The sequence below is a fragment of the Nelusetta ayraudi genome, unplaced genomic scaffold (assembly GCF_046127955.1).
Source record: "Nelusetta ayraudi isolate G7.1 ecotype Tasmania unplaced genomic scaffold, CSIRO-AGI_Nayr_v1 ptg000011l, whole genome shotgun sequence".
In the NCBI taxonomy this organism is placed as follows: Eukaryota; Metazoa; Chordata; class Actinopteri; order Tetraodontiformes; family Monacanthidae; genus Nelusetta; species Nelusetta ayraudi.
In genome coordinates, this window is record NW_027466061.1 from 10,402,857 (window position 1) to 10,427,956 (window position 25,100).

Sequence of the window (25,100 nt, forward strand, 5' to 3'; positions counted from 1 at the left end):
TTTTGCAGTTTGCTGTGTGTGTCTGTGGGAGACAAAGTGGAAAATAACACACCAGTATGTTTTTATTTTGAGTCACTGATTTAAAAGGTCCCATATCATATTCATTTTCAGACCTTTTCTCGCCCTGGACTGCAGCCTTGCATGATTATTTATATACATGAAAAGTCACATGTTTCTCCATCCCACATTCTCTGTTTCAGTGTGTCCTAGAAATGATCACATCACATCTCACATACACAGCTCCAGACTGTGCTGGACGAACCAGAACTGTCATTGCAGTAGTTCACCCGCTCTCGTTTTCCTCCTGAGGGGTCTGATGTTGTTTTTCAACTCGGCTGCAAATGACGCATAAAAACAGTGGGCAAAGTGTGTTCAAAGAGAAATGATGGCACACACACACACACCCAAAAAAACAACTCTTTAGGCAGCACTGTGACGCACTAAAGGAACGCACACCATCTCCTCCCAAATGACCTTTTTATTGCTGGGGAAGGATACACAACTGTCAGGCCCTTGAGCCTGTGTGCAGACACGGGGCAGCAGTGGGGCCGTACACTGTCCTCCCTCGACGGCAAGCCGAGCAGGAGGGTCGTCTGTCTACCGCTGACCCACAGCGTTCCAGCAATAAGCGTGTTAGAGAAGAATGGAAATGACTGACTGTCGGTTCAGACACAATAATGTGGAATCAAATCGAAGTGAATCCCTGCAGACAGGCAGCAGATTTCTTTAAATGCTGAAGAGGACAGAAGACAAACAAACCAACAACAGGCCTTGAGCTGCTTTATTTGGGTTAAAAGAAATGACATAATGAGATCAACAGGGTCGTGCACTGTCCTGCCTGTGTGCACGTGGATTCCAAGTAACTTAATATAAGTCGCAGTCCTCGGTTCCTGCTCGCTGTGTCTGGCTGACGGTAAACTCGCACCGTCATCCATGAAATTGGCAGTGATCAATGATGGAAGGTGATGGAATTAACTGAAAATTAAAAAAATAAAATAAAACAAAATGCAGGTTTGCAGGTGCTGCACTCTCCGAGAATAAACCACCAATCAACTTTGGTTGAAGTCATTCCGCCACGCCGTGACCAAAGGATTTGCTCCCAGTTTTTCCCTCTCAGTCCCTCCTTCTGTGTGTGCATGCGTGTGTGTGTGTGTGTGTGTGTGTGTGTGTGTGTGTGTGTGTGTGTGTGTGTGTGTGTGTGCGTGTGCGTGTGACTGAGTGTGTTTATAAATCGACGTGTCAGAGGGCTATTACGCTCGGTTAGAGCCACTCTTGCTTGATGTCACATCTCTTGTCTGTGGGCATGTATTTTCTTTTTCTTTTTTTCTTTTTTACAGTGGCCAGCTCGCCTTGAGCTCAGTGGCGACACAAATGTTTATTTTTTTCCCTATTTCCTTGTCTATTCACTGCACTGGCCCCTCCAGTCACAGCTGTGCTCTCAACGCGACCTCTGCCAGCTCACTGCGTCTCCACTCTCAAGCTTTACATCCATTTTCTGGGATGGAATAGAACAGCGTGCATTAAGTCAAGAACCTTTAGTGATTTATTTTTGATACCTGCTCATTTGGGCAGGAAGACGAGTTGTCCTATACACTGCCGGGTCTATTGGAAAGACTCGAACAACCATGTTTGTCAGAATTTATCCATTATCAAGGGGTAAAAATGGAATCTTTGATGTATCGCTGTATCTGACAATACGTCTTGTTAAGAAAACGCACAGTTTAACATTTATGGAAACATACTTGTATATTTGTATTGTATATTTGAGACCAGAAGGTTGTTGTTTACATGCTAAAGACAAATCTAGCTCTTAGCGTGTGGCACATAGCTGTGATTTGTCAATTTAAATTATCGTCTGTAAACTGAACATAGAAAGCAAAGCAATTTTTTTCATCTCTCAGATTTGATGGAACCACACGAAGGACTTGACAACAGCAAGTTAGCTTTTCCTCATCAATCATAAAGCTAAGCTAATCTTCGGCTAGCTTCAGTTGCGTAATTCTATAAAGATGGCATTGTATCATTGTCTGAGAGGGAAAGGGCAGCCTATTCTCAAACTGTATCCTACTCAATTTATAGTTTATGCTGTTTTCATGATTTTAGAAGGTGTTGCTCAAGTCGGCATCAGGAAGTAGCTTTTTAAAAATATTAAATGTTTTTTTTGTATTTGGGCTGCTATGATTGTGATTTTTGCTGCAGCTGTGAGCCATTTTTTTTGTCTCTGTGCTCAAGCACACACAGTTTGCAGTGTGGGGGTGTAAAAAGCGGCAGAATATTGAATTTCAGCTCATCCACTTAGTGTATTATTGGCGCTGGGCATACTCATCCCCGTGAAGCACCACCAAACGCCCAGCGTAGCAGCAGGCTTCAAAACTGCAGGGCTTTTCTGAGCCTGTGGTGTTCAGGACCAGCGAGGCCGCGTGGTGAGGAGGCGGCAGACGTGGCGGCGGCTATTCCTTGTCATTCCATACGTGTCACCGTGCTGACATGAATCGGGGCAACAGATCTCTTGTTACCGGGCGGCGCGGCCGCGTGGCGATGTTGCGTCGCGGCACGACACACACACTTGCATGTGGAAGGATATATGAGAGTTCATGACACCGACTTCCATAGACATGCACTTTACGCAATGCATTTTGTAAAATATACTGGAGAAAAACTCATGCAAAACGTCACACGCAAAGCCACATGGGCAACCAGTAGAATATATAGAATAAGAGGCATCTCAGCAATCTGCTTGAGTAGGCAACTTACAGGTACAGTATATGGGTCAGTGTACTATCTTGGACCAACACTCTTGGCATCCAGTCATGTACATGCATAGCTATGCATTTCTCCACCAGACAGTGCTTTCCTATTTGCAGGTCAGTTAAAGAAGAAAAAAAAAAAAAAAAGCTTAATTAAATGAACCCTCTATTTATGTCATTATCCAAACTTCTGCAATCTGCAGTGTTCCATCCTATGATGTGCCAACATGCCTTCTTTTTGTCCACTCACATATGTCCAAATATGAGAAGATGAGCACTTTTATAATATTGTAAAAAGAAGAGCTTGCAAAAGTGAGAGAAACACAGATCCACAGGTCCAAAAATGCCTTGGCTGTTCTCTGTCGCAGAAAAAGATCCCAGACATCACTAACTGACAAATCACACTGGCGGAGGATGCACCTGAAATCATTACGATTTCGTTTTGGTCCCAACTGTGTTCGCAACAGTCAATGCCAGGGTCAGTGGAGCGTGACAGAAAAAAGTAATGGAAATCTACTGTTTTGTGTTGATACCGCTAAAAGTTGAATTCATAATTTTTTTACAAAAGTAAATTTGGACTTTAAATTCACTCAGCTCAAAAAGAGTAATGAAAAGTTTAACACACGTACTATTTAATATCCTTCCATCCATATGTTTTCAATACCCGCTTCTTCCTGAGCTCAGGGTCACGGGGGTCTGCTGGATCCCGATCCCAGCTATCATAGGGTGAAAGCAGAGTGACACCCTGGACATGTCGACTATTTAATAGAGAAAGATTTTTTTTTTCTGAGGAAGCATTTAGATTTAATACATACAGGGAATACTATCCAGTGCAGAAAATCTGCTTTCTCCCTCACCCTCTCGCAGATTGTAGAAAACTTTCAGGCATTAAGGTGCATCAGTGGTGCATGCAGAGAGAAAGAAAAAAGATAGGATGATGCACTTCCCGAGTGGAGTTGGATTCATAAGCTCTCTTTTTAAATACTCATCTGGACTCACTGCCAAAACACAAGCTATCGTGCACTAGTGTACGTGCCAGGATGTCATGCATGAATGCATAACATCCAGGGTGGCAAGAACACATCACCTGGACACAAAAAGCCAGGAAGCAGATTTAACATCCTACAAAACTGAAAATATGGCATCATTTTCTAATATTGAGAAACAGGGTTTATTCCTTTTCTATTTGCTAAAACTTTTAGTTTCTCCCAAGCAAACTGGGCAGCAATGGGCAGAACCAACTTGAAGATGTCCAGGTATTTCATTACATAACATACTTTTGCTGCTAGTAATACTACTTTCTCATCTATTTGTTGCAAAGTTGGGAAAGGGTCCAGTAAGACACAGATTTATCTTTCTTATTTGTTAAATTTGCAGGCTAGAAAGTGGTTCACATTAAAAACGCTGCTCAGACAGTTTAGTTGATGAAGTGGCTCTGGTCATCTGGTGAACACTTTTGCTGTATCCAGTCCTTTTGCTAACTGAGCCAGCTGTTTCTGACTTAAAGACCCATTGTGCAGCATTTACCTGCAGGCATGAAACAGAATACAAAATACACACATAGCGATCATTATTAATAAAATGAAAAAAGTGATCTGTTGGGCTTGATTTGCCATGCGTGCTATGCATTTTCACTGACATCACGAGCAGGTCCGCTTGTTTCTTCAGTTGCGCAGAATGTGGAGTTGCTCTGCGTTTGGTGATTTAACCCCAATATCACCGCTGGCATAGGAGAGATTTAGTATCAAACAGGACATTGGAAGATGTTTGTAAGACCACTGTTTGGCCTTTTCTACGCAAAAGGAACCAATATTTCAGCCCACCAATCAGATTTCAGTTCATCAGTTGACGACTACAGCTAACGCGACAGCAAGGCCACGCTACACACACTGTAATAAATACACAGACCTCTATTGTTTGCATTACACTGTCTTCCTATTAGGAACCACTAAATCCAACACAATGAGTCTTTAAAGATCAATATTAGACAGGTGGGCACATTATGTAAAGCTATTTTCAAGATGCTGAATATGACTCCTGCTGGAGGCCCCAACCAAAATAAATGAGACAGTGAGATTATAGCCTGTAATTGCAAGTTATATTGAGTTGGAAATCTGCTAAGCTCAAGGCGACGCCGACTGTCACCCATTGTGATGGTGAACTTGTGAACCAACTAATCCAAAGTGATTAACCAATCAAACAAAAGCCTGCACACATGCCCTGTAAAAACCCTGTCTGGACCTCAGCAATGGCCGCACGTGTAGCGTCAACCTGAAATACACATCAAACACGAGTAAATTCAAATGAAAAATAATAATAATAATAATAATGTGTGCGATGCTATTCCAATATTCCAAAGTGTTAAGAAGACTTGTGCTGTGTAGAGTGTCGCTAGACTTCACAGGCAGACCCGGAAGTCGACAGGAGGCACTGTGGGAATCCAGTAGCGGGCAGGAAAACTGACGCAAATCTCTCACACAGTGTGTGTCATTTTCAAATTCCCGTTGCCGTGATCGCTCCTGGACCGCGTCGCGCGTCCCGTCCTGTCACCGGCCCGGTCCTCGCCCTCCTCCTCCTCCTCCTCGTCCACATCCAGCTGTTCCTCCTTCTTCTTGATGTAGCGCTCATAGAGCACCATCACCACGCCCATCAGCCAGGCCGACACCGTGCCGGCGGCAAAGATGACAAAGCCGATGGCGACAAAGAAAAGGTAGTCCCAGGAGCCCAGAGTGTGGTGACACAACGTCCGTAGCTGGATGCCCACTTCGCCCAGCCGACGGCCCTGCATGTCGGGAGGCGAGCCGCACACCGTCTGGCCCTCATCTGTCAGGCAAACACATCAGGGGAAGATTATCACAGAAAGTCTAGCCTAGTTGAAATGGTTATTTCATTTTGCTTCTGTTGTTTAAAGGTGAAGCTAAACCGCTGACTGTATAAAAAGGTCTACAGGTTTCAAAAAGGAGACATCGTTTTACCAGCAATGACTGCCCAAAATTGGTTGCAAAAAGGCTGAAAATGATGAAAATAGAAAGGAGCATTATTTGTTTTGCTGGATTAAATTGCAAGTCAAAATAAAAATAGCAACAAATAGTCTTTAATGTCCATCTTGTCCTTTTGATTTTGGATAATTTTGATTAAAGATTGGCCATAAACTTGTGGGCGTGGCAACGGTTTAGTTGCCAACTTCAGTCGGCTTACACATCAATCATTGTCCACCTGCGGTACCGCCCACACATCCAAATGTGCAATTTTCAATCTTCAAAACGGATCGGAAACTCACTCGAGGCTAAAACAGGTTTTTGCAAACCAACGGGTGACATCACGATGACTCCTCCCATCTTTACATACGTTCAATGAGCTAAACCGTCTAATTCAAACTTGAGGTAAGCTTTAGGTAGCTGTTATCGTCACCTCTTTGTAAATTCAAATGCAACGTTTTCCATCAGTTTGATGTTATGAGTAAAGCGATCATGTATTTTTTTTTTTAAGTGGGCGAGAAAATAAGGACCATCTTTCTTCTTGACTGAACTCAATCTTAAAATTAAAATTTCTGTCTTGGATGCAATATTGCATTCGCACCTTAAAGAAAGTGACATTCTTTTTCCTAAAGCTTATAGAATTCACAAGTAAATAAGTTTACGGTCTAATCTACTTGTTAATGGTGATCTTCACAAGCAAAATTCCCTTCAGCAATCCCAGATGATAACTGGATTTTGTTGTTGTTGTATTTGTGTCTTTTACGTCACTAAGGGCAATGCACCTTTCCCACTTTATGGACAACATTCCCAGGCAGGTGACAGTTCCACTGGGGGGGGAAATGAAGAATTGAAAAATACAGTAGCTAAATCTCAATACACAAACCCCTTAGCTGAAAACACGAACAGTTTAAAAATTGGCAAAACATTGCATTCCATACACGAAAGCTGTCACTCAAGTTAGGAGCCTGCCTGATGAAATATATTCTCAAGGTCCCTAAAGTTCTGATCTCCTGCAGTGCAGCGGCAGCAGCCCCCATGGAGAGCCGGCATACAATTATCATAGAGGACGTGACGACTCTTTGATGTGTAAAGAAGCTTAGGATGGAAAGTTTTTACATGTATAGCGCCAGTTCAGGCTTAGAACGTTGCCTTGCTTTAGCATAAAAAGTGTAAATGGCGGCCAAACAAGCTGGAAATATGCAAAAACCTATTCAGGCTCACGCAGCTGACGAGAATTTAAAAAAAATGAAGAAAAATGAACGTGGCAGCGCTACATTGTGGCTGCTGTTATCAGAGAGCCACACTGGGTTTTGGAAACTTCCTGGTCGTTGATGCAGCATTAAATTACAACAAAACAGTCGCATATGAATTATTCAAGCTGCTTTCTTCGCAGCAGGATGCCGGAGTGACTCTGGCTTTTGTGTCTGCCTGAAAACAGACAATACCGGCTTCTCATTATCAGGCTCGCATATGACTCACACCTTGCTGGAATGAAGCAAACCTTCGATTCATTCCCTTTTAGTGCTGCAAAGCTGCAGCAGGGCTCGGATGGAAACCGGTTTAAAGGGCTTATTGGCCAGATTTATTAAATACACCTGACGGTGCCTGACGGCAGAGGCGTTTTTCATGAAATAGCGCAAAAGTTTGTCAGAGGGTTTAGTTGGTGTAGGCAGAAAACAAAGCGCGGGGTTCCCGTCTGCAGGCGGCCGCGGCTTTAATTGGCTTTTGTTATGGTTTCCCGCCAGGAGAGATCAAAGACATTGGAACTTTCTGCACAGTGCAGTTCTCCCCACACTTTCTACAACAATGCCCTTTAGAAGATGCATCTCCTCCACGCAAATATTATTTATGCATATACACCCAGGCTTAATGAGCACAGGAGTAGGTCTCGCATGCATAAATCATTAACTTTGCATCAGCGTGATGATGTGATGTTGCTCCTCCGCGGCTCCGGTGTTTGATGTTACCAGAATGGAAGTCTCTCAGTGTCGGCAGTCACACTAAGAACGTCTTTCATTCTTGACTCTGTCCATCTGAGGAGCTGACTCGTTTCTATAGAGATTATTCTGGTCTTTTTTGTTTTTTTTTAATTAAGATGAACTTGAATACTTTATTATTGTTAGAAAACCATTTGTCTCTTGAGAAAATTATATTTCCTTTTGCATCTATTAAAGGCCCAGTTTGCAACATTTAGTGGCATCTACAAAAGAATACCTCTTAATTTATCATGTCAGGTCACAATTGTTGTCATTTCATATCCAAAATCCACTCTGACCCGTTCTTTTGGTCAACGTAAATGTTAATTATACGTGACTTCGTAGAACTAAAACATTTGGTAACCTTAGCTGAACATTTTCAAATGTGCTGTCTACTACTAGTACTTTGAATACATTATCATGTATTTCTCAGCAGCAGCAGATGTCGGAGTTCAGGTCGGTGGGAGGCGCGACATGCCTGCCTTCAATCCAAACACCTGACGAGTCAATTTGCAGCAAACGGCGGAGATGTCAGCTTTGTATAGTATTCATTGGGTGCATAAATCCCGCCTCTTATCCTCGCCGAAGCTCCTCGGCAGATCTGAGAGCGAGCGAGCGAGCGTGCACGGCGAGGAAACGTCGGGACGGCTGGCTCCTCTAAGCTGCACCGCCGAGAATTCAAAGCCGAGCGAGGCCTGATCCTCTCCCAGGCTGCCGCCGTGCACACAATGCGCTTGTCAGAGAGTGTGCGTGCGTATTTGCGTGCACGTGTAAATGTGCGCACGCTCCCTCACTCGCACACGCATGCACACACATCCAACCCTCTGTCTTTACACACATGCACAAACGATGCCTCCTCCACCAGGCTTTTCCTATCTGTGTCCTTGCAGAGGATGCTTGTGTGTCTTTGTATCCGAGTGTGTGTGCGTGTGTGTGTGCGTGTGTGTGTGTGTGTGTGTGTGTGTGTGTGTGTGTGTGTGCACATACACGTGTCAGTGTGTGAGCCTCACAGCAAGGAAGGAAAACCCTTCTGGCTCCACTCCCTTCCACACATCCCTCTTTTCTCCCCCACCCACCCACCGGGACGCGCATCAAAACAAGGAGGGCTTTCCCTCCTTCCTCTCCTCATTCAGACTCTGCTCTATTTCGAGATGCTGCCCTTATATAACAGCTGGGAGAGCGCTAATCTGGCCGGAAAGGCGAGACCAAGGAGAATCTGTTGCTTCCTTCCTCTGGCCGTCCTCGCCTCTTTTTTCCCTCCCCGCGCTCTCTCGCTCGTGCTCGTCCGCTGTTGACGCCCGTCCTGACATGAGGAGACAGGCGAGAAGGCACTGCTGCGTGAACCAGGTGAGAGCCAGACAGGGCGAGATAACGAGGCCTGTAGAGACTGACGGAGGGATGGAGTGAGGGAGGGATGGAGCAGCCAAAGCCCCTTGGCCACTCCCCCTTTGTGGGGGCGTGAAGAAGTCTGCTGCCGGGCGCAAACACAGGGCCGGGTGACTTTGACTCACCTCTCCGCCTGCCTCCGCATGTATGTGAGTGTCGTTGGAGGCCCAACGACACCCAGCAGGAGCGAATCAGAGTGAAAGCCTGGTTAGGATAAACGGGTTTCGTGTAAGACATGGATGTGCATATAAATACCCAATAAACTCATTTGAATGCAAATTCACAAAACAAGGGCAAGGATGGACAGGATCTTCGTTCTGATCAGAGTCTGTACACTCACTTGCTCCAGACTGTGTCTTCCTGGTCGGGGACACTCAGTCACTCATTGATAAAAAGATTGTTTTTGCGAAAAAGTCGCCAATATTAAGCAAAAGTAAATAGTAGCAGGTGTAATAACACAACAACGGAGAATTGTTGTTGACTTCCAGTCAGTGCGGAATGACAGAGTGCAAGTCTCCCCATAAGGAACTAAGGAACCAACACGCAATAAATGTGCTGCATTAATGTAAACTACTGGATGTGTGCAAACCTAAAGCAAACATCATCAGCACCTGTGGAGCTGCGGGAACTATTAACGTTCCCCAGTGGGGATGAATAAACTTCTGTCTGATCTTATCTCGATGCTACACCTTCCTTCAGTGGGGCTGGATCCGGTGGGTCAAATCGCACAAGTAAGGACGACAGGGGGGTTGAGGAGGAGGAGCAGAAGGGCAGGACGGCGGTTGAAGGTAGCTGGTCAGTCAAGACAGACGGTCTCATGCGCCCATAAACATAAACATGCATGGAAATGCACAGCCGGGGCACGTCTGCCCAGCACCAGTGTTGGCGAGTAATCTATTACTAAGTAATCCACTACAGTACTTAAACTACCTTTAGAGTAACGGAGTAATGTAGCAGGATTACCGTGGCAAAACTAGTAATTATATCATAATAACTTTATCAAGTAACGATTGTTATGGATGTCGCAGACTGATGATGCAGCAGTGCATGCAACATCATTGATATGAGACGATGCACCAAAACAAGCATGGCGGTGGCAAAAGAAAAAACAGGAAATACAAACATTATTTTGAGTTCATTTCGTCTGAATCAAGGAATATCGTGGTTTGTTGTACATTATGTGCAGGAAAGAAGATGACAATATTTGGAATGGCAAAATTTGCACTTCAATAAAGTTCATTCCAAAGCCCCTAGCAACTGTTATTGTATCTTTCTTTTAACTTAAGTAATTAGTAATTGATTACTTATGAAACAAAGTAGTTAAAGAAATATCTATATTGCTTTTTAAGGAGTAATCTGTAGTTGGATTACTTTTATGGAGTAATCCCAAAAACCCTGCCCAGCACGCACCAAGTCGACTCAGTTTCAGCGCGATGGACTTGAGAGAGTCAGTCAGACGGCTGAGGTGTTTGCATTACGGAGGCGGGGAGTGTGTACATCTGCTGCGTGTCTGCCTTCTCCAGAGAAGAGGCTGCACACCAAACTAATCCAGATGAAAAGGAAGAGAAAAAAAAACGAGTAGGGGAAAAAAATAGGGCAGACTCATTCGGATTCGTCCTGAGCTGCACGGGGACCACGCCGTTTGCCTCGTGTGTGTGCGGGTGGGAGTGACAATCCGGGGATGCCTTTTTAGCGAAATGCGGTGGGTGCATTACAGCCGTGGTGTCAGGATTTTGTCAGGCTTCGCACTCCGTAAAACGCACTATAAATAGCGGCTGCCCTTTTGCATAGTGACACATCCGCGCCGAAGCACGACGAGCATAGTCGCGCAAAGTCGTAAAGATTGATGCACGGCACTCACGTCTGTCAGGGCTGGAAACAGGAAGAAGGTGTGAGGTCGACGTTTAAGGACGGATTTACACGTTTCAGGCCCCGTTTCCGATTAGCTGCCTGCGACCTCATGTTTGCATCCACAAGCTGCAGCCTGGACACGCTGTCAGTCATGTGCATTAACCCTTAGTTAAACTTTGCTTGTAATTTGCTTCCCAGAACAGGAAACATGCTGGGCCAAACCAATGGAACAGTTTGCATTCAATGCAGTGAAGAACAAAGGCAAGACTAAAAGTTCAAGCTTTCCAAAGCGTTTCATAAGGGTTTAGTTTGAAGTAGATGGAAAAATCTGATTGTAACATTTTGAAAAAGTTCAATGTTCATCTGTCTGAGGGGAATAGAGCAGAGCAAATCAATTTGGCAAAGGAAAAAGAAGTGAACTGGATAGTCTACATAACAAGTCACACCTTACAGTTAGATATTTTAGATTTATGTCTTAATTATTTTCACTACTGAGCGACACCAGACATCCAGATTCATTGATCTTATTTTTTCTCCTGCTTGTATGCTCAAGTAACAGAGCCAAACTGTGTGACTCGAGAGGGATGACAAATCGGAATCAGGTCACTTGAACAACAGTACGTCATTTCAATCAAAGCCCGATGCCTCCACAATCATCTGTTAATCTTGCACTACTGCACTGTGACTTCCTCCCAGGATCGCCGCGTTTGGCAAACACGAGGAGAAATCAGACGTGGTGCTCGCCTCCGGTGGTCTTTCCACCGCCACGCTCCACCGCCGTCACCTGCGTCTCTCGTCCTCGGCCGCGGAACTCTTTTGGCAACGTGACACGACGCGGCGCTTCCTGCAGCTAATGGTGTTATGTTGTCAGAGCAGGATGACGTGATGCTGTCTGCTGTGTGCAGAAACGCGGAAGTAACAGACGGTTTTACGTAACGGGATGTGCGGGGGAACCCAGCAGTGCTGGCTCGGAGTGAGTGTAGTCATCCCTCGCTCTGAGCCATCTGAGGAAGACCTTTGCTGCCATTTGGAAGAAATCTATGGCCTTTCCACTTGTGGCACAGCCATATTTGTGCTACAAGTACAGTTATTTTTGCAGATCTTTTTTTTCCCATATGATGTTTATATGGAGTATGGATGGACTGACGTGTCTGAGCAGCCCCAGACTTTAACAGTGTCTTTCAGGTTCAGGTTCTGTTGAGGTGTTGAGGCTGAAAGGACATTATTACATTTCTCTTTCATTTTTGTCATAATCCAAAATGTCATGGACACCAAGTGGTACTTTCTCCCAGGCTGCCGTCCACTCTAAACTGTTAATTAAATGTGTCAAAGTTGTAATTTAAAGTCTCCAAATGTTCAGAGAAATAGTCAACCCCAATGGCTCTCTCGCCTATTAGAGATCTACTCTGCTGCACCGACGGAACCAGCCGCACTGCCTGTCGTGTCAGTATCTCTTAATTTTGCCGGCATGCGAGGCTGTTAATTTTAGGCTGGTCACCAGCAAAAAGGCCATTGCTTTACATAACCCCGGATTATCTACGTCATAAATGGAGCACAGTGGACCAAATTTAGCATGAGCGGGGCTCCCATGTTTGGTCCACAGAAAGAAACAAATCGGTGAAGGTCATGCCGTGACAGTGTCAACTCAAGACATTTCAGAGAGATAAAACAGACCAACGGGAATGACCTTGGAATTTGAAGCCCTCCAGGTGGACCCAGAGGCAGAGGTCCTCGTTGTCGCACTCGCAGCTCCACGGGTTCCCGCTGAGGCCCACGGAGCGCAATGAGGGCAACGCAATCAGGGAGGAGATGTTGAGCGCCGTCAGGTTGTTCCGACTCACATCCAGCACCTGCAGGGCCTCGTTCTCCGCAAAGGCGTCCTGGTGGATCTCCGAGAGCCCCGGGTTGTCAGTCATCCTCAGCATCACCAGGCTGGCCAAGGGGCCAAAGGTCCGGTCCTCAATCCGGCTCAGGGTGTTGAATGAGAGGTCCAGGTAGGCCAGCCTGTGCAGGTTGCCGAAGGTGGACTCAGAGATCTCCATCAGCGAGTTGTTGCTGCAGTCCAAGTAGACCAGGTCCGAGAGGTAGTTGAGCGCCAGGGGCGGCAGCTCCACGATGCGGTTGTTGGAGATGATGAGCTGCCGTGTGGCCAGCGGCAGGTTGACCGGGAAGGTGGTCAGGTGCTGTCCGGCGCACTGGACCACCAGCTGGTCATCGCACACGCACCGGTCCGGGCAGCCCGACGCGAGCACCGGGGAGGCGCTCGAACCCACGGCGAGGAGGAGCAGCAGCACTACGAGCCGCAAGGGGTGCGCGCTTGGCTGCGGGGCAAGACGCATGACACCGCCGCGGGCTTCATCCACCCTGCTTGGACACTGTCAGACGCGGTCACATTCTTCATTGAGACATCGGCGCCGAGGTCGTTTTTTTCCCGGGAAAATATATAATGAAATAAATAATCTCCACACACGCACTGAGAGAGAGAGAGAGAGGGGTCAGACCGAGCGCTCGCCCGTGGCAACCTCTTGCGAGCAACGTCTCACTTCATCCTGTCGCGGTGTCTGGATCCGGCGCGCTTCCCATCCAGCGTGCGAAAACTTGACCGGCAGACCCGTCTGTGCCGCCTCACATGCCGCGGGTTGAACGGCTACTCTCGTCCGTCGGGGACGCATCAATCCGCGCATGAAATCTCCCCATCGCGTCCTCTCGCGCTGCGCTGCTCCCGCTCCGGCTCCGCGGCGCGCTCTGCCATCGTCTCGTTTTTTGAAACTAAATCCAAATGAGGGGGGAGGACGAGGAAGAGGGGGGGGAGGGCGAGAAGAGAAGGGTGATGGGGGGAGACTAGGCTGCGTGGCGGGTGTGGGCGGGGGGGGGGTGGAGTGATCTCTGGCTCTGGAGCCGCGGGCCAGCGGAGGAAATGCAAATCATCGGTCGTGTTTTTAAAATGAAAACTAATACTAATACTAATCGCCCCGAGGTCCACAAAGTCTAAATAAATTGGAAGCCAATGAAATGAGAGTGAGCGGCAGCTGAGTGGTGGTGGCTTGAAGCACGTGCGAGTTGGAGCATCATGGGATGTGTAACACACTGTAACACACTGTAACACACTGTATGATTAAATATGTTTGCTTTTTCAGTTTCCCCTGCGTATTGAGTGTGCACTTATGTGAGTGGCGTCACACCATAAGTGCATGACTGATTAAAATGATAAAAGGTGGCGTTTCATATTCTTACGATGCATTAGCTTCTTTCTGTGTAAATCTTAGATCTGGGAGTGCCTGATGGAAGCTGCATAGAAGTGTGTATGTAATGATTTGGGTTTTTAATTAACTGTCTCAGGTGTGTGTGTGTGTGAGAGAGAGAGAGGGAGAGAGACAGAGAGAGACAGAGAGAGAGAGGGGGGGGAGAGACAGAGAGAGAGAGAGACAGAGACAGAGAGAGAGAGAGAGAGAGAGAGAGTTGCATCAGATCATAAGTATGTGATGTTTGTATGTGTGACAGTGGGTTTTGTCACGTGTTGGACGTGCTGACTGAAGTGTAGTGTGTATTTGTGTATCTGCAGAAGCTGCATCAGATAGTGTGCAATGCTGTAAGATGTATTTCTGGATGTTTGCAGGCTGGCAGGAGTGTGCGTGTGTGTGTCTGTGTGGGTGCGCTGATGTATTTATACGTGGAAGCTGCGTTGGATCACAAATGCGTGTATGATTCTATATGTTTTACATGTCGGATGTGCTGTCTCAGGTGTGTATGTGTGCGCGCGCATGTGTTTGTGCAGCAGAACAAAAAGCAAGTGCAGTCGACACCTGAGAGGCCTGCCATAGCGTGCTGCATAATCAGATGTCGCGGGGAAACGAGGCCATTGTTCACGATGTGTAGAGGGAGAGGATCCATATCAGCCTCTTTGCACCACTCTGACCTATATGTGCGATGAGTTTTTTCCACAATGACTGGCATATCAGCCACGGGCACACATTGCACAAACACACGCATGCACACACGGCCAGCCAGGAGCAGCAGATGAGGGACGAGATGAGATGGGACAAGGTGGTCTCGGGCAGCAGTTGTTTTTCCTCCTCTCTCTGGTCTCGGTTTGAGTCTATTCTTGGTTCTCTGTGTAGGTGTTGAAGTGCTGAATCAGACTCGACATGATGGAAGTGGAGGAGGAGAAAGAGGAGGAGGAGGAGGAGGACAGATGTGCCGCTGACAGTCAGTGAGTGAAATAGGCCTGGAGTGCACATACTGCTGCAGAACAAACTGCCGTCAGTCTTCTTTAGTGCTCGCGCTGATCCGCAGACGTCAACTCTGCGTCCCTCAGTGGCCGTTGCCAGGTTTGAAGAGGAGCAGGAGGCCTGTGATCGTGTGCAACCGAGGTGCAGTTTCACACTTGCCACCCAGCGGACTGAAACACAGCTGTTTGGCTGCGTGAAAGACGTTCAACGGCTCGACGAGGACATCTAGCGGAGAAAAGTCTGTACTGTACTACTGTCTGCCTGTTCAAAAACAAATCAATAGCTTGAATTATTAATAATCTCAACGTAATCTTAACATCTTGTTTAATGTTATTCAAATTGATCAATACTAATTACCTAACAGAGTGATCCCTCCCCATCAGTCTCTCTGGCATAAGAGGCAACTAAATGGACTCAATTACATTTAGGCTCTTCTTGTTAGTTAACCAAATCCATCCATTTCATTTCTAACACTGCTTAATCCCGCACTCAAGGTCACAGGAGGGTGTTGGAGCCTGCATAAACCAACCTGGGGCAAAGGTCCTAGACAAGCATCCATTCACACACACATTTATGGACACATCGACTTGCAAATATGTTTACTGTGTGTGTCTTTGGGCTATGGGAGGAAGCTGGAGTACCTGGAGAAACCGTGTAGTCGCAGGGAGAACAAGCAAACGCCACACAGAAAGGTTTCTTGTTGTGATGCGACAGTCTTAACAATGGCACCATCGTACAGCCTGCAAACCAAATGGCATAAAATGTGTTGAATTTGTGTGATTTGTGTGATGTTAGATGAAAAATAAGAATTAGAACAACTCAGAAAAATGCTATTTTTGAGTACATCCTGAGTTTATTTAAAAAGAGGATTACTAAACATAGATGTTATTGGCATATATAAAATGTTTGCTTTTTTTTAAATTCATACTACAAAAATAATTGCTGGAAAGCCGAGAAAAGTAACAATGTATTACTATCAGAATGGACTTAACCCTGTCATAAGGTTATAAAAGGAAATACTTATCTCTTAAAGATATGTAATTCCTACTTTCACTTTCTACCACAGCGTCTCCCCAGTAAACTCTGAACTGTTCTCATTTTCTATCATGGCTACGTGAAGTTGTCAAAGGACTGATTTATTGTAGTTCAAGGGTTGAACTGCTTCTGGTGGCACACCTCTACCTTTTTATTGCAATGTTGTTCCAAGTCATTATGAGATGATACTTGTGCAAAGGGAAGGGCAGAGAAAACATACACTGACAAAAAAAGAGCGCAGAGATTTGACAGTTTCTATAAACTGTAGGGGGGTTGGTTTCATCCACACCCTCATGTCTGTTGAAGCAGTTCTATCTGGTTTCCACAGAGACAACTAAAGTTTGATTTAACAATATTGCGTGGTGGCAACACCGCAAACGATTGAGATTCCAATTCCCTGTCAGCAGCCCTTTGTGGTATTCTCCCTGCATGTGCTGGCCTCAATTTGACTGATACTTGATCCCGGAAACTCTGGCCTGTGAGGTCCATGCTGTTTAACAGATGGTATATTTGCTTGGCTCCCTTCCATGTCGGCTGCCTAGGAGTGGCCTGTAGTAAGTTAATCGAAGGTTAAGTGAGTCCTGTTCCGTGTTTGTTAGTCTTCCCCCCACGTTCAGTGACATTCAGTTGTGGCAATAATGGTGGTGCTACACAACCAATAGTAAGGAGTAAAAAAAAACTTTCTCCAAAGAAGTGAAACTGTGACATCAATCGTGAGGTTTCTATTTCGGCACTCTGAAAATGGAAGGCTCAACGCGGTGTTAACAGATGTTGCTATAAGATTTTATAGCCATAAAATAAATCAACTTTACGCACTGAACCGTTGAAAAAAAGAAAAAAAAAGAAAAGAAAAAAAAAGAACCATACCGTATTGACGCTGTCAGCAGCTAGCAGCTAGTAGCAATTTGAGCTTTGGCGGCAAAATATTTATATTAATGCAGTGCCGACAAATGGTATTATTGCTTCAACATCTTCCTTTTTAAAAACGAATTCATGTTTGCAAGTGAAAAAGTCTGTTCCGATTAGATATCAAATCAATTCCCTTCTCCAGCTACTTTTAACCCATTAACTCTTTATCAAAGCTGCCAGGTGAATCATTTACCGGAAGAACAATCTTTGACACAGTGGTAGGGGGCCACGCCCTCCACGGGGGTGCGTACATTGCGTAAGAACGTGCGCCGCGCACGCAAATACAAACGGAGGAAACTTGAGAGGCTGCGCTGTGTCGTCTTCGCGTTCCAGGCGTCAAGAGCTCGACCTCGTCCTCGAACAACCTCCAGGTACAGTCGCAGCGTGCAACTGTGTTATGAGACGTGTGTGTGTTCACGGACAATCACCGTTGTTTAATTTAGCTGTATTATACAAGTGACCTTCACTGTTTTTGGAGGGCTACCATGCTAGCTCCGGAACTCTTTTGCAGCGCTGGTCTTGGAGCCTTGGTTTAAAACCACCCGAGTGTTCTAGATAGAATGATTTTCTAGTGCATTTTAGACGTTTTATTTCCGTTTTTAGTCTCGCTTTTACACGAACGTAACCTCTTTCCTTGATTTGCCCTAACTGCAATGATCAAAATTGTTACTTTCTCTAAATTCTCTCTAGTGCAGCTTGAGCCAAGATGGTTGCGCTTTCCAAGGAATACGGCTATGTGGTGCTCACAGGCGTCGCCAGCATGTTCATGATTGGACATCTGGCCTGGCAAGTTGGCAAAGCCCGCAAGAAGTACAAAGTGGCGGTGAGTAGCAGAGCCTCTTGGTGCTCCTCTTCCACTGCTACCTCGGTTATATGCGGCCACCACACTGCAGGTGTGTGTGTGTGTGTGTGTGTGTGTGTGTGTGTGTGTGTGTGTGTGTGTGTGTGTGTGTGTGTGTGTGTGCGCGCGCATTCTCAGTGTGAAGAAACTTGCTTTTGCCTTGCAGTATCCTCAGATGTACAGCAACGACCCTGAGACTGGGACTATCTTCAACTGCATCCAGCGTGCACACCAAAATACGTACGTGGGCGCAGAAATTAGACATATGTAGCATAAATTCAAGCACACCTGCTGCCTATGGATTGACTGCATTATACGTGTGTTATAGCATGAATAAAAAGAGATGATGTGTAGTTTCTGCTTTTTCCCAGACTGGAGATGTACCCCGGCGTTCTCTTCTGTCTGGCTGTTGGTGGCTTGCATTGTCCAGTAAGTCCAACATTCTGACTTTTATTTAACGTCTTTAACAGATATTTTTAATTCAGCCTCTTTGAACTTTGAAAAATACTGAATGTTATTTTGCTTAGAAGTGTACACATACATTAACCTGTTTGTCTGGCATGTGCAGCGTGCTGCCAGTGCACTGGGGATGGTTTGGATTATCAGTAGAGAGGTGTATGCACGAGGCTACTCAACTGGAGGTAAAGAGAAAAAAAAAAATTCTGTTCTCTAACAAAACAAACAGAAAATGAAATAGACATTTTCCTTTCTTGGTCAGACCCCAAGAAAAGAATGCGCGGGGCATTCGGCAACATCGCCGTGCTGGGCCTGATGCTGATCACCATCAACTCTGGCCGCCACATGCTCGGCTGGACTGGACCCCGATGGAGGGGTGGGCCCTTCCGCAACATTCAAGCTTAACTGCGATGACCAAGTCAACAGTGTGAACTTGCTGTCATTTTTGTGCCCTGTAATCAGTATATCACCCTCGCTGTAACATTTAAATTTTGCATCATCATACATCCAACGCTTGAAGCTAGAGAGAGACGTCTGTCACTGGTGGTCTGACGGGTTTGCCGAGAAGGGAGGGGCGGTGTTAGTCCCTGGCTGGCCCGCCCAACACATGTTAGACAACTTGCCATGATTGATTTCTTTCCTTGTGCCCTCATATTGAGATTGCAACTCTGTTGCCAGCGTGACTTTTCGTCACAATATGTGTCCTTAAAACAATTCAATGAAGGGGCATTAATTCTTCTACTGTGTGTCTGCACTTGATTATGAACAGTTCTACATTCGTACCTCATGTTTGCTTTTGCTTTGATTTTTTTTTAAGAAGGTTCTGTACACCAATAAGCACTTAGAAAGTAGTAGTTAAAAACATGTAATTAAATAACTATTTCACTTTGGAACTGCTGATTCTCATACTGACAATGGCGTGAGTTTTGTTATACCACTAATAACATTCTGTAAGGTGTTTTTATTACAAAACAGTGCTTTGTAAGTGTGGAGTGTCTGTTATTTTTTCTAAAGGGGGTAAAGGTTCAAAGTGTGCATGACTTGCCTAGACAGGTGGTGAGTGACGCAGAGCTGCTGTTGGAATCCCCAGTGGCAGTGGAAAATGCCTGACACACCGTGACTCAGCATAAAGCCCCACAAGGCTTATTATACAGAAAGGTTTTATTAGAAAACAATACATCCAAAAATCAATGCATTATAAGAAACTATTACAATGGTCACATGACCAAGTAAGATGGTCTTTAAAAACATTCATTTAAAACTTTGTGATACTCCAGTTAGTGCACTAAGAGTCTCAGTTCCGTCACTACACGTTGCCTTTACATAAGGGTCCATCACTTAAGTTTTAGTGGCATCTAGTGGTAAGAGGGCAGATTGCAAACAGCTTTAATCTGAATCTACCTATAACTGCAATGAAATCAGGAACAGATCCAACTTCTAGTTTTAGGGATGAAAACAAATAATGTCCTTAAATTCTCTTATTCCAAAAGATGTCCTTAAATATTAACTGCTGCGTCTTTCCATTTACAGCTAAAACAGCAACATTCATAATTTGTTTTACAGAACATTGTCTATAAAACAAGTTACTTGTTCAAGTGTTAGTTTTACTGTGGAAAGTTCAGTGTGTCCCACCAACAGACTAGACTAGACAGCAATTTAGAAAGCAACACCGAACTAATTGAATGTGGCTTTTACATACCACCATAAAGACCATAATCACTGCAATAGAAAAGAAATACCACATCATGCGCAGCTTCTAGAAGACAATGTTGTGTGTCAACACTTATGGCTTTTAAATCATGAAACCAATCAGTGTTGTGTGTTTGTGCATGTATGTTTATCTACTGCATGTCTTCAGTTTAAGAAAACGCTGGCAACCTGGAAATCCATCTTAAAAGTGCACTTCACTAATATTTGGTCACCTAAAAGGTATTATAACTCAAATTCCATCATCAGTTTAGGCATTTCTGCATCTTTTCCTAACATTCAATTGTGTTTTTTGTGTCTTCTTGCTCTCCTGAGTCTCCTTTGAATAACCTGAGACGAGTTTGAAGACTTTGCCTAACTTTAACTCACACAACCTCTCACAGCCTTCTGAAGTGCCGTATGTGTGAGAGGAGAAGTCAGTTGAAGGTGCTTGGGTGAAAAATGGTGGGGAAAAAAACAGTGTGACTGCATTTTTAGAGCTCCTAAGAGCTAAAATGAGGATTAAAGGTCCCATATTATGCCTAAAACACACAGTTCCAAAAAGCTGCCTGCATTGATATCAGGCGCAGCAGTCTGGTATTTCTCCCAGGTTTGTGACAAAGTTTCATACTCGTATTTGTCCTTTTACAAACGTAGAAGGTCCAAGAAAGCCTCTGTTTTAGCAGGAAGCGAAAATCTAATGTTTTTTTTTTTGGCAGGCTGCAAACATGGGGCTAAATGTGCCACTTTCTGGGGATTAAGAGTGTTTCGATAGTTAATCCTACAGGTTGGAAAGATAAAAATCTGCAAGTAGGTATAATATGGGACCTTTAAGACTTTTAGATGGATTCTCTGACGTCTTGACACCTCGCATGAAGAAACTTATCGTCAAATACACAGCAACATCCAGTACTGTTGATCCGATGTCGATCGGACAGCGGCAGAAGGCTTCTTTCAGTAGGTGTATCGAGAGAGGGGCGTGTCCTCCATCAAATCATCCTGGAGAGAACATTTGCACAGGATATAGTGACCTTGGAGTGACATAGTAAGCATTGTCTTATTTTCTTACAGTTGCTGATGGATTGTGTTGTAGAGAAAACAGTGGCCATTTCATGCTGTGTCTCCTGACACACACAGAGGAAACATCCCATTCATATATAAGTTTCCGGTGAGAGCCATATACGATGGCATCTATAACACACTTGAAAAGTTTAGTAAAAGATTAGCATCAAAAACACTACCGTTAAATTCCACAGCCGGCCATCTCACAGAAATCCTTCACTTCTCACTAACAAACTACTCTGACTGAATGACAGACTGACTGACTGACTGAAGGGATGGGGTGGCCACCTCACCATGGGAAGGTCCTGCAGCCGGTGGAACTCTGGGTGGTTCGTCCGCTGGCGGAACTTGAGGAAGAGGACGATGAAGATGAAAGCGGTGGTGACAATGAACACAGACAGCAGACCAGCCAGCAGTGGGTCCAGAGGGGAAGTGGGGCGGAGGCGGCGCCCACTGGGATCTGGAGGAAAACACAGAAACTGGAGGTTGAGGGAAGAAAAATCCAGCTGGGAGGGCTTAGCAACAGCAACAGCAACTGTCCAGCACCTCACCTTCATCTCCAACATTCAGCTCAGACGGGGCCTCCTGGCGTGTCGGCCCCGCTGGACCTCCACCTGTTGCTGGGGCCACATGGTGTCCCACTGCTGCCAGCTGTGCAGCAGTGACCGTGGTTAGCAATCCAGAGGTGGACAGTGCGGTGGGTGCTGGCCGAGATGGAGCGATGGAGGTGGGATCTTTGGTCAGTGGGACCTCACTGACAGTTGGGTGGTGTTGCAGATGGGTGGAGTTTCCTGAGTCGGTGGGTACAGAGAAAATGGTCTCACCTGTGAAGGGGTGAAGCTGTATTAGCTTTAGCTTGTAGCAGGAAGACCCTTTGTTTAGGAGGGAGGTTTTAAACAGAGGATTAATATATGTTTTGTGCCACTAAATAATGATGATGATGATTATGATGATAATAACAATAATAATAATAATAATAATAATAATAATAATAATAATAATAATACTTTTTATTTATTGAGTGCTTTCGAAGTGCTCAAATACATTTTTACAAAAGAAGGTTAAAACATGTCAGAATAACATATGCAGTCAAAAAATATACAAACAAATCAATGAAGTGCAGAATAGAGGAAAAGTGAAAACAAGGAGGTTCGAATCAATTTTAGTTAAAGATGAAAAAGTCAATGAAAAGGTGAGTCACATTAATAACAATACGGAACAGATGTGTTTTAAGTAGTTATTTGAATAATGGCAGGTCAGTGCAGTCACGGATGTTAGTTGGGAGTCAGTTCCAGAGGGTGGGGGCAGCAATGGAGAAGGCAAAACACTGGTCATGGTCATGCTTTCCAATATTCTCAGGTTATACACAGACTTCAACATAGTTTTGGGGGGGGTTGGCCCTGAAGAGGCACATTCACGCTCTGCTCACAGCCGTCGCTCGCCTCTCGGTACACATCATCCCTCAGAGCAAGTTCAGCTAAACACACGTTTCCTCCACTTCTAGCATGAGTGTTGTGTTACTCAGTTTAGCTGTGTTTACATTATAGCCGTCAGCCGAGGAGGGGGATGGGATGGGTGGGCATTCAAAGAGCATGTTTTCATCATTCTAGAAGGGCAGAGATTGAACCATGTTGCCTTCTATGCATGTATAATTTGGTGAGGGCAGGATTAAGCACCAGATGGTCCAGTTTCCTTGTCGTTTTGTTGAAAAAGTGTAAAGGGAAGCAATTCATTTTGTCATGAGGATATATAACCGGGGATGCAGTTAGAGCAGATTAAGATTGACAATTCATTAATTCGAAGTACTGGGAGCATCTCAGCATTGATCACTTTTCTGACTTTGATTCCACTAACAGTGGAAAGAACGCAGCAGCCCAAACCATTTGGTCTTGATCTACTGGTGTTCTCAGAGTGCCCACTAGTGGCGTGTAAGGATCATACAGAAACAGGGTGATTACACTCAAAGTAAACACTAATAATCTCATTGTTTGCACCCACTTCCAGATTAAAGGTGGATTAATAGTAACTGTAACACCTTTGCTTTTGAATTATTAATCAACAAGTATCAATCACAATATCAATCTACCAATTCACTTGGTTTGGTTGTTGTTTTTTTGCAGCAAGTCATTGAAAAAAACAGATGGGTTGTTTTTAGATTTTAAGTGTAACCCTAACACCATGCAAGTCTATGAGGTCAAAAGTCAACTTTTTCCTAGAGACATGGGGACACATGCTTTTTCATCAGGAGCCCCCATGACACACCCATGCCAAATTTGGGGATTCTAGCACATGAGGAACCCTGAAACCCTAACCCTAATTCCTGCCTTAACTGGTATCAAGTCTCCTGACATCTTTCAGGTGAATGTACATGGACACACAGAGTGACAGACAAAACAGAGCGCGACATGCCTGCTGACATGTGCCATCCTTGCGTCTATACGGCTCAAAACGGTGCTTGGGTATTTATAAGCAGTCATAGATGAGGGTACAACAAGGCCTGCGAGTACCTGCCAACAGTGCTGGCCTCCCTGAAGGAGTCAGCGTTGGCACAACAGCTTTGGGCGTGTGGGAGGGTCTATTCTGAGAGTCTGCAGAACATACTGTGAAATCGCACGTGCACGGATACAGAACCTGGCGGCAAAAGTTCCAGTCTCTCGGCAGAGATAAAAATAAGTGGACATCCAGAGTTTTGGGGTACCTGGAGTTGAGCGATCTGTAGGAGCAGGTGCCGTTGTTGCAGCAGGTACATCTGACGAGGCCAAAGCTCCGGAGCTGGAGGTCAGCATGGGGGCCGTCCCTGAATGCACCGTCCCGTCGGTCCAGGCACTGATGGTGGAGGTGATGTGAGGCGCAGCAGTCTGTGACGCATCATCCCAGGGCGCCGCAGTCGGGTGTGAAGGCTCTGAGCTGTCAGGGTGATGTGGGAGAGCAGTGAGGGCGAGGGCCGGGGGCGAGACGCTGCTCTTACCTGTGGGAGAAAAGATAAATAATCCAAAAAGGTTGTGTGGTTGTTTTTTATTTTGGGGAATATTTAGAAGAAGATGTGGAATATCCCGTTTTTCTTCTTGACAGATGTAGTGAACAACCATTTATACGAAAATAAAGACCATTTTTATCATTAATAAATTGAAATAAATCAGTAATTCTTCATATGACGAATTACATGACAAATTACTCCTTACTTCTCACCTAATGAATCATTCAATTAATCTAATCCTTTTTAAATGATCATTGGGCTGCTTCGCAATTAGTCAGTGACAAGAATATAATGCTGTTTGAATTCTGAGAGCAGCGTGTAGCATACAGGAGAAAGAACTGAATTAAAAAGCAATAAATAAAAAACAAAACGATTTCTTTTTTATAAAATAAAAAAACTGATGAAAAATGACGCCACAGAGAGGAATCCAACCGGCTGCAGCAACATGAAAGCATCAAGTCTGCATCTGATAAACTCAACGTCAACAGGGCGTCGGTCACGGAAACAAAGACACATGCGCGCGCCTTACCTCGGGTCTGCGACCGGCTGGTGAGCAGCGCAAACACGCAAAAGGCCAAACTGATGGCAAACGTCATCTCGGTCTCGCGCACGGTCGTACAGGAATGAGAACGAGGCGAAGAAGAAAACAACGCAACGCAAACAAGGACTTTGATCCGCTTCTTTTCGCGCGCCGGGGGGCCTCGTTTCCGTTACGTCGTTTGACAGGTCACATCATCATCGGCGCTAAAAATATCCCGAGGGAGTCGGGCAGAAGAAGAGGAGCAAAGGGTGGGGCTGCATGGCGAGAGACCCGCAACCGCCTGCCTGCCTGCCTGTCTGTCTGTCTGTCTGAAGGGACCAAAACGTCGTCGCCGCCCACCCACTGACTGAACCTGCCCGTGTCCCGCTCCTCCCGAAACGCTCACTCGCACCTTTTAGCTCGCGATCTCCGATCCCACCACGACAG

The 25,100-nt window shown here is 45.3% G+C and overlaps 3 protein-coding genes across 6 annotated transcripts; 1 reads left to right on the plus strand and 2 right to left on the minus strand.

Annotated features, from left to right (window-relative positions):
- Positions 1–766: 766 nt before the first annotated feature.
- On the minus strand, positions 767–15,908 carry LOC142884833 (leucine-rich repeat-containing protein 52-like). Of its 3 annotated transcripts, none has more exons than XM_076020766.1 (3): positions 15,809–15,908; positions 12,626–14,268; positions 767–5,570 (listed from the first exon to the last, which is right to left on the minus strand). In XM_076020766.1, exons 2-3 carry the CDS (start codon positions 13,275–13,277, stop codon positions 5,221–5,223), a joined length of 1,002 nt encoding a protein of 333 aa, XP_075876881.1. In that variant the 5' UTR covers positions 13,278–14,268; positions 15,809–15,908; the 3' UTR covers positions 767–5,220. The 3 variants fall into 3 exon arrangements, with proteins under 3 accessions (XP_075876881.1, XP_075876880.1, XP_075876882.1); XM_076020765.1 differs by having other exon boundaries at positions 12,626–15,356; XM_076020767.1 differs by lacking the exon at positions 15,809–15,908 and having other exon boundaries at positions 12,626–13,411; positions 13,482–15,559.
- Positions 15,909–17,329: 1,421 nt separating this feature from the next.
- Positions 17,330–19,385, plus strand: mgst3a (microsomal glutathione S-transferase 3a). Of its 2 annotated transcripts, none has more exons than XM_076020773.1 (6): positions 17,330–17,482; positions 17,802–17,934; positions 18,119–18,192; positions 18,324–18,381; positions 18,521–18,593; positions 18,671–19,385. In XM_076020773.1, the coding sequence occupies exons 2-6, from the start codon at positions 17,818–17,820 to the stop codon at positions 18,811–18,813; spliced, it is 465 nt and encodes a 154-aa protein (XP_075876888.1). In that variant the 5' UTR covers positions 17,330–17,482; positions 17,802–17,817; the 3' UTR covers positions 18,814–19,385. The 2 variants fall into 2 exon arrangements, with proteins under 2 accessions (XP_075876888.1, XP_075876889.1); XM_076020774.1 differs by having other exon boundaries at positions 17,372–17,482; positions 17,807–17,934.
- Positions 19,386–19,551: 166 nt separating this feature from the next.
- On the minus strand, positions 19,552–25,082 carry LOC142884837 (uncharacterized). The gene is made up of 5 exons (XM_076020772.1): positions 24,663–25,082; positions 23,855–24,124; positions 21,708–21,980; positions 21,450–21,616; positions 19,552–21,093 (listed from the first exon to the last, which is right to left on the minus strand). Exons 1-5 carry the CDS (start codon positions 24,727–24,729, stop codon positions 21,049–21,051), a joined length of 822 nt encoding a protein of 273 aa, XP_075876887.1. The 5' UTR covers positions 24,730–25,082; the 3' UTR covers positions 19,552–21,048.
- Positions 25,083–25,100: the final 18 nt, after the last annotated feature.

Coding starts and splice junctions, on each gene's coding strand:
- LOC142884833 (XM_076020766.1), bottom strand. CDS start 13,277: ATGCGTCTTGCCCCGCAGCCAAGCGCGCACCCCTTGCGGCTCGTAGTG. Junction 5,571..12,625: donor GGAGGGCTTCAAATTCCAAG/GTCATTCCCGTT, acceptor TTTGCCTGACAG/ATGAGGGCCAGACGGTGTGC.
- mgst3a (XM_076020773.1), top strand. CDS start 17,818: ATGGTTGCGCTTTCCAAGGAATACGGCTATGTGGTGCTCACAGGCGTC. Junction 17,935..18,118: donor GCAAGAAGTACAAAGTGGCG/GTGAGTAGCAGA, acceptor TTTGCCTTGCAG/TATCCTCAGATGTACAGCAA. Junction 18,193..18,323: donor CAGCGTGCACACCAAAATAC/GTACGTGGGCGC, acceptor GCTTTTTCCCAG/ACTGGAGATGTACCCCGGCG.
- LOC142884837 (XM_076020772.1), bottom strand. CDS start 24,729: ATGACGTTTGCCATCAGTTTGGCCTTTTGCGTGTTTGCGCTGCTCACC. Junction 24,125..24,662: donor CAGCCGGTCGCAGACCCGAG/GTAAGGCGCGCG, acceptor TTTCTCCCACAG/GTAAGAGCAGCGTCTCGCCC. Junction 21,981..23,854: donor TACAGATCGCTCAACTCCAG/GTACCCCAAAAC, acceptor ACCCCTTCACAG/GTGAGACCATTTTCTCTGTA.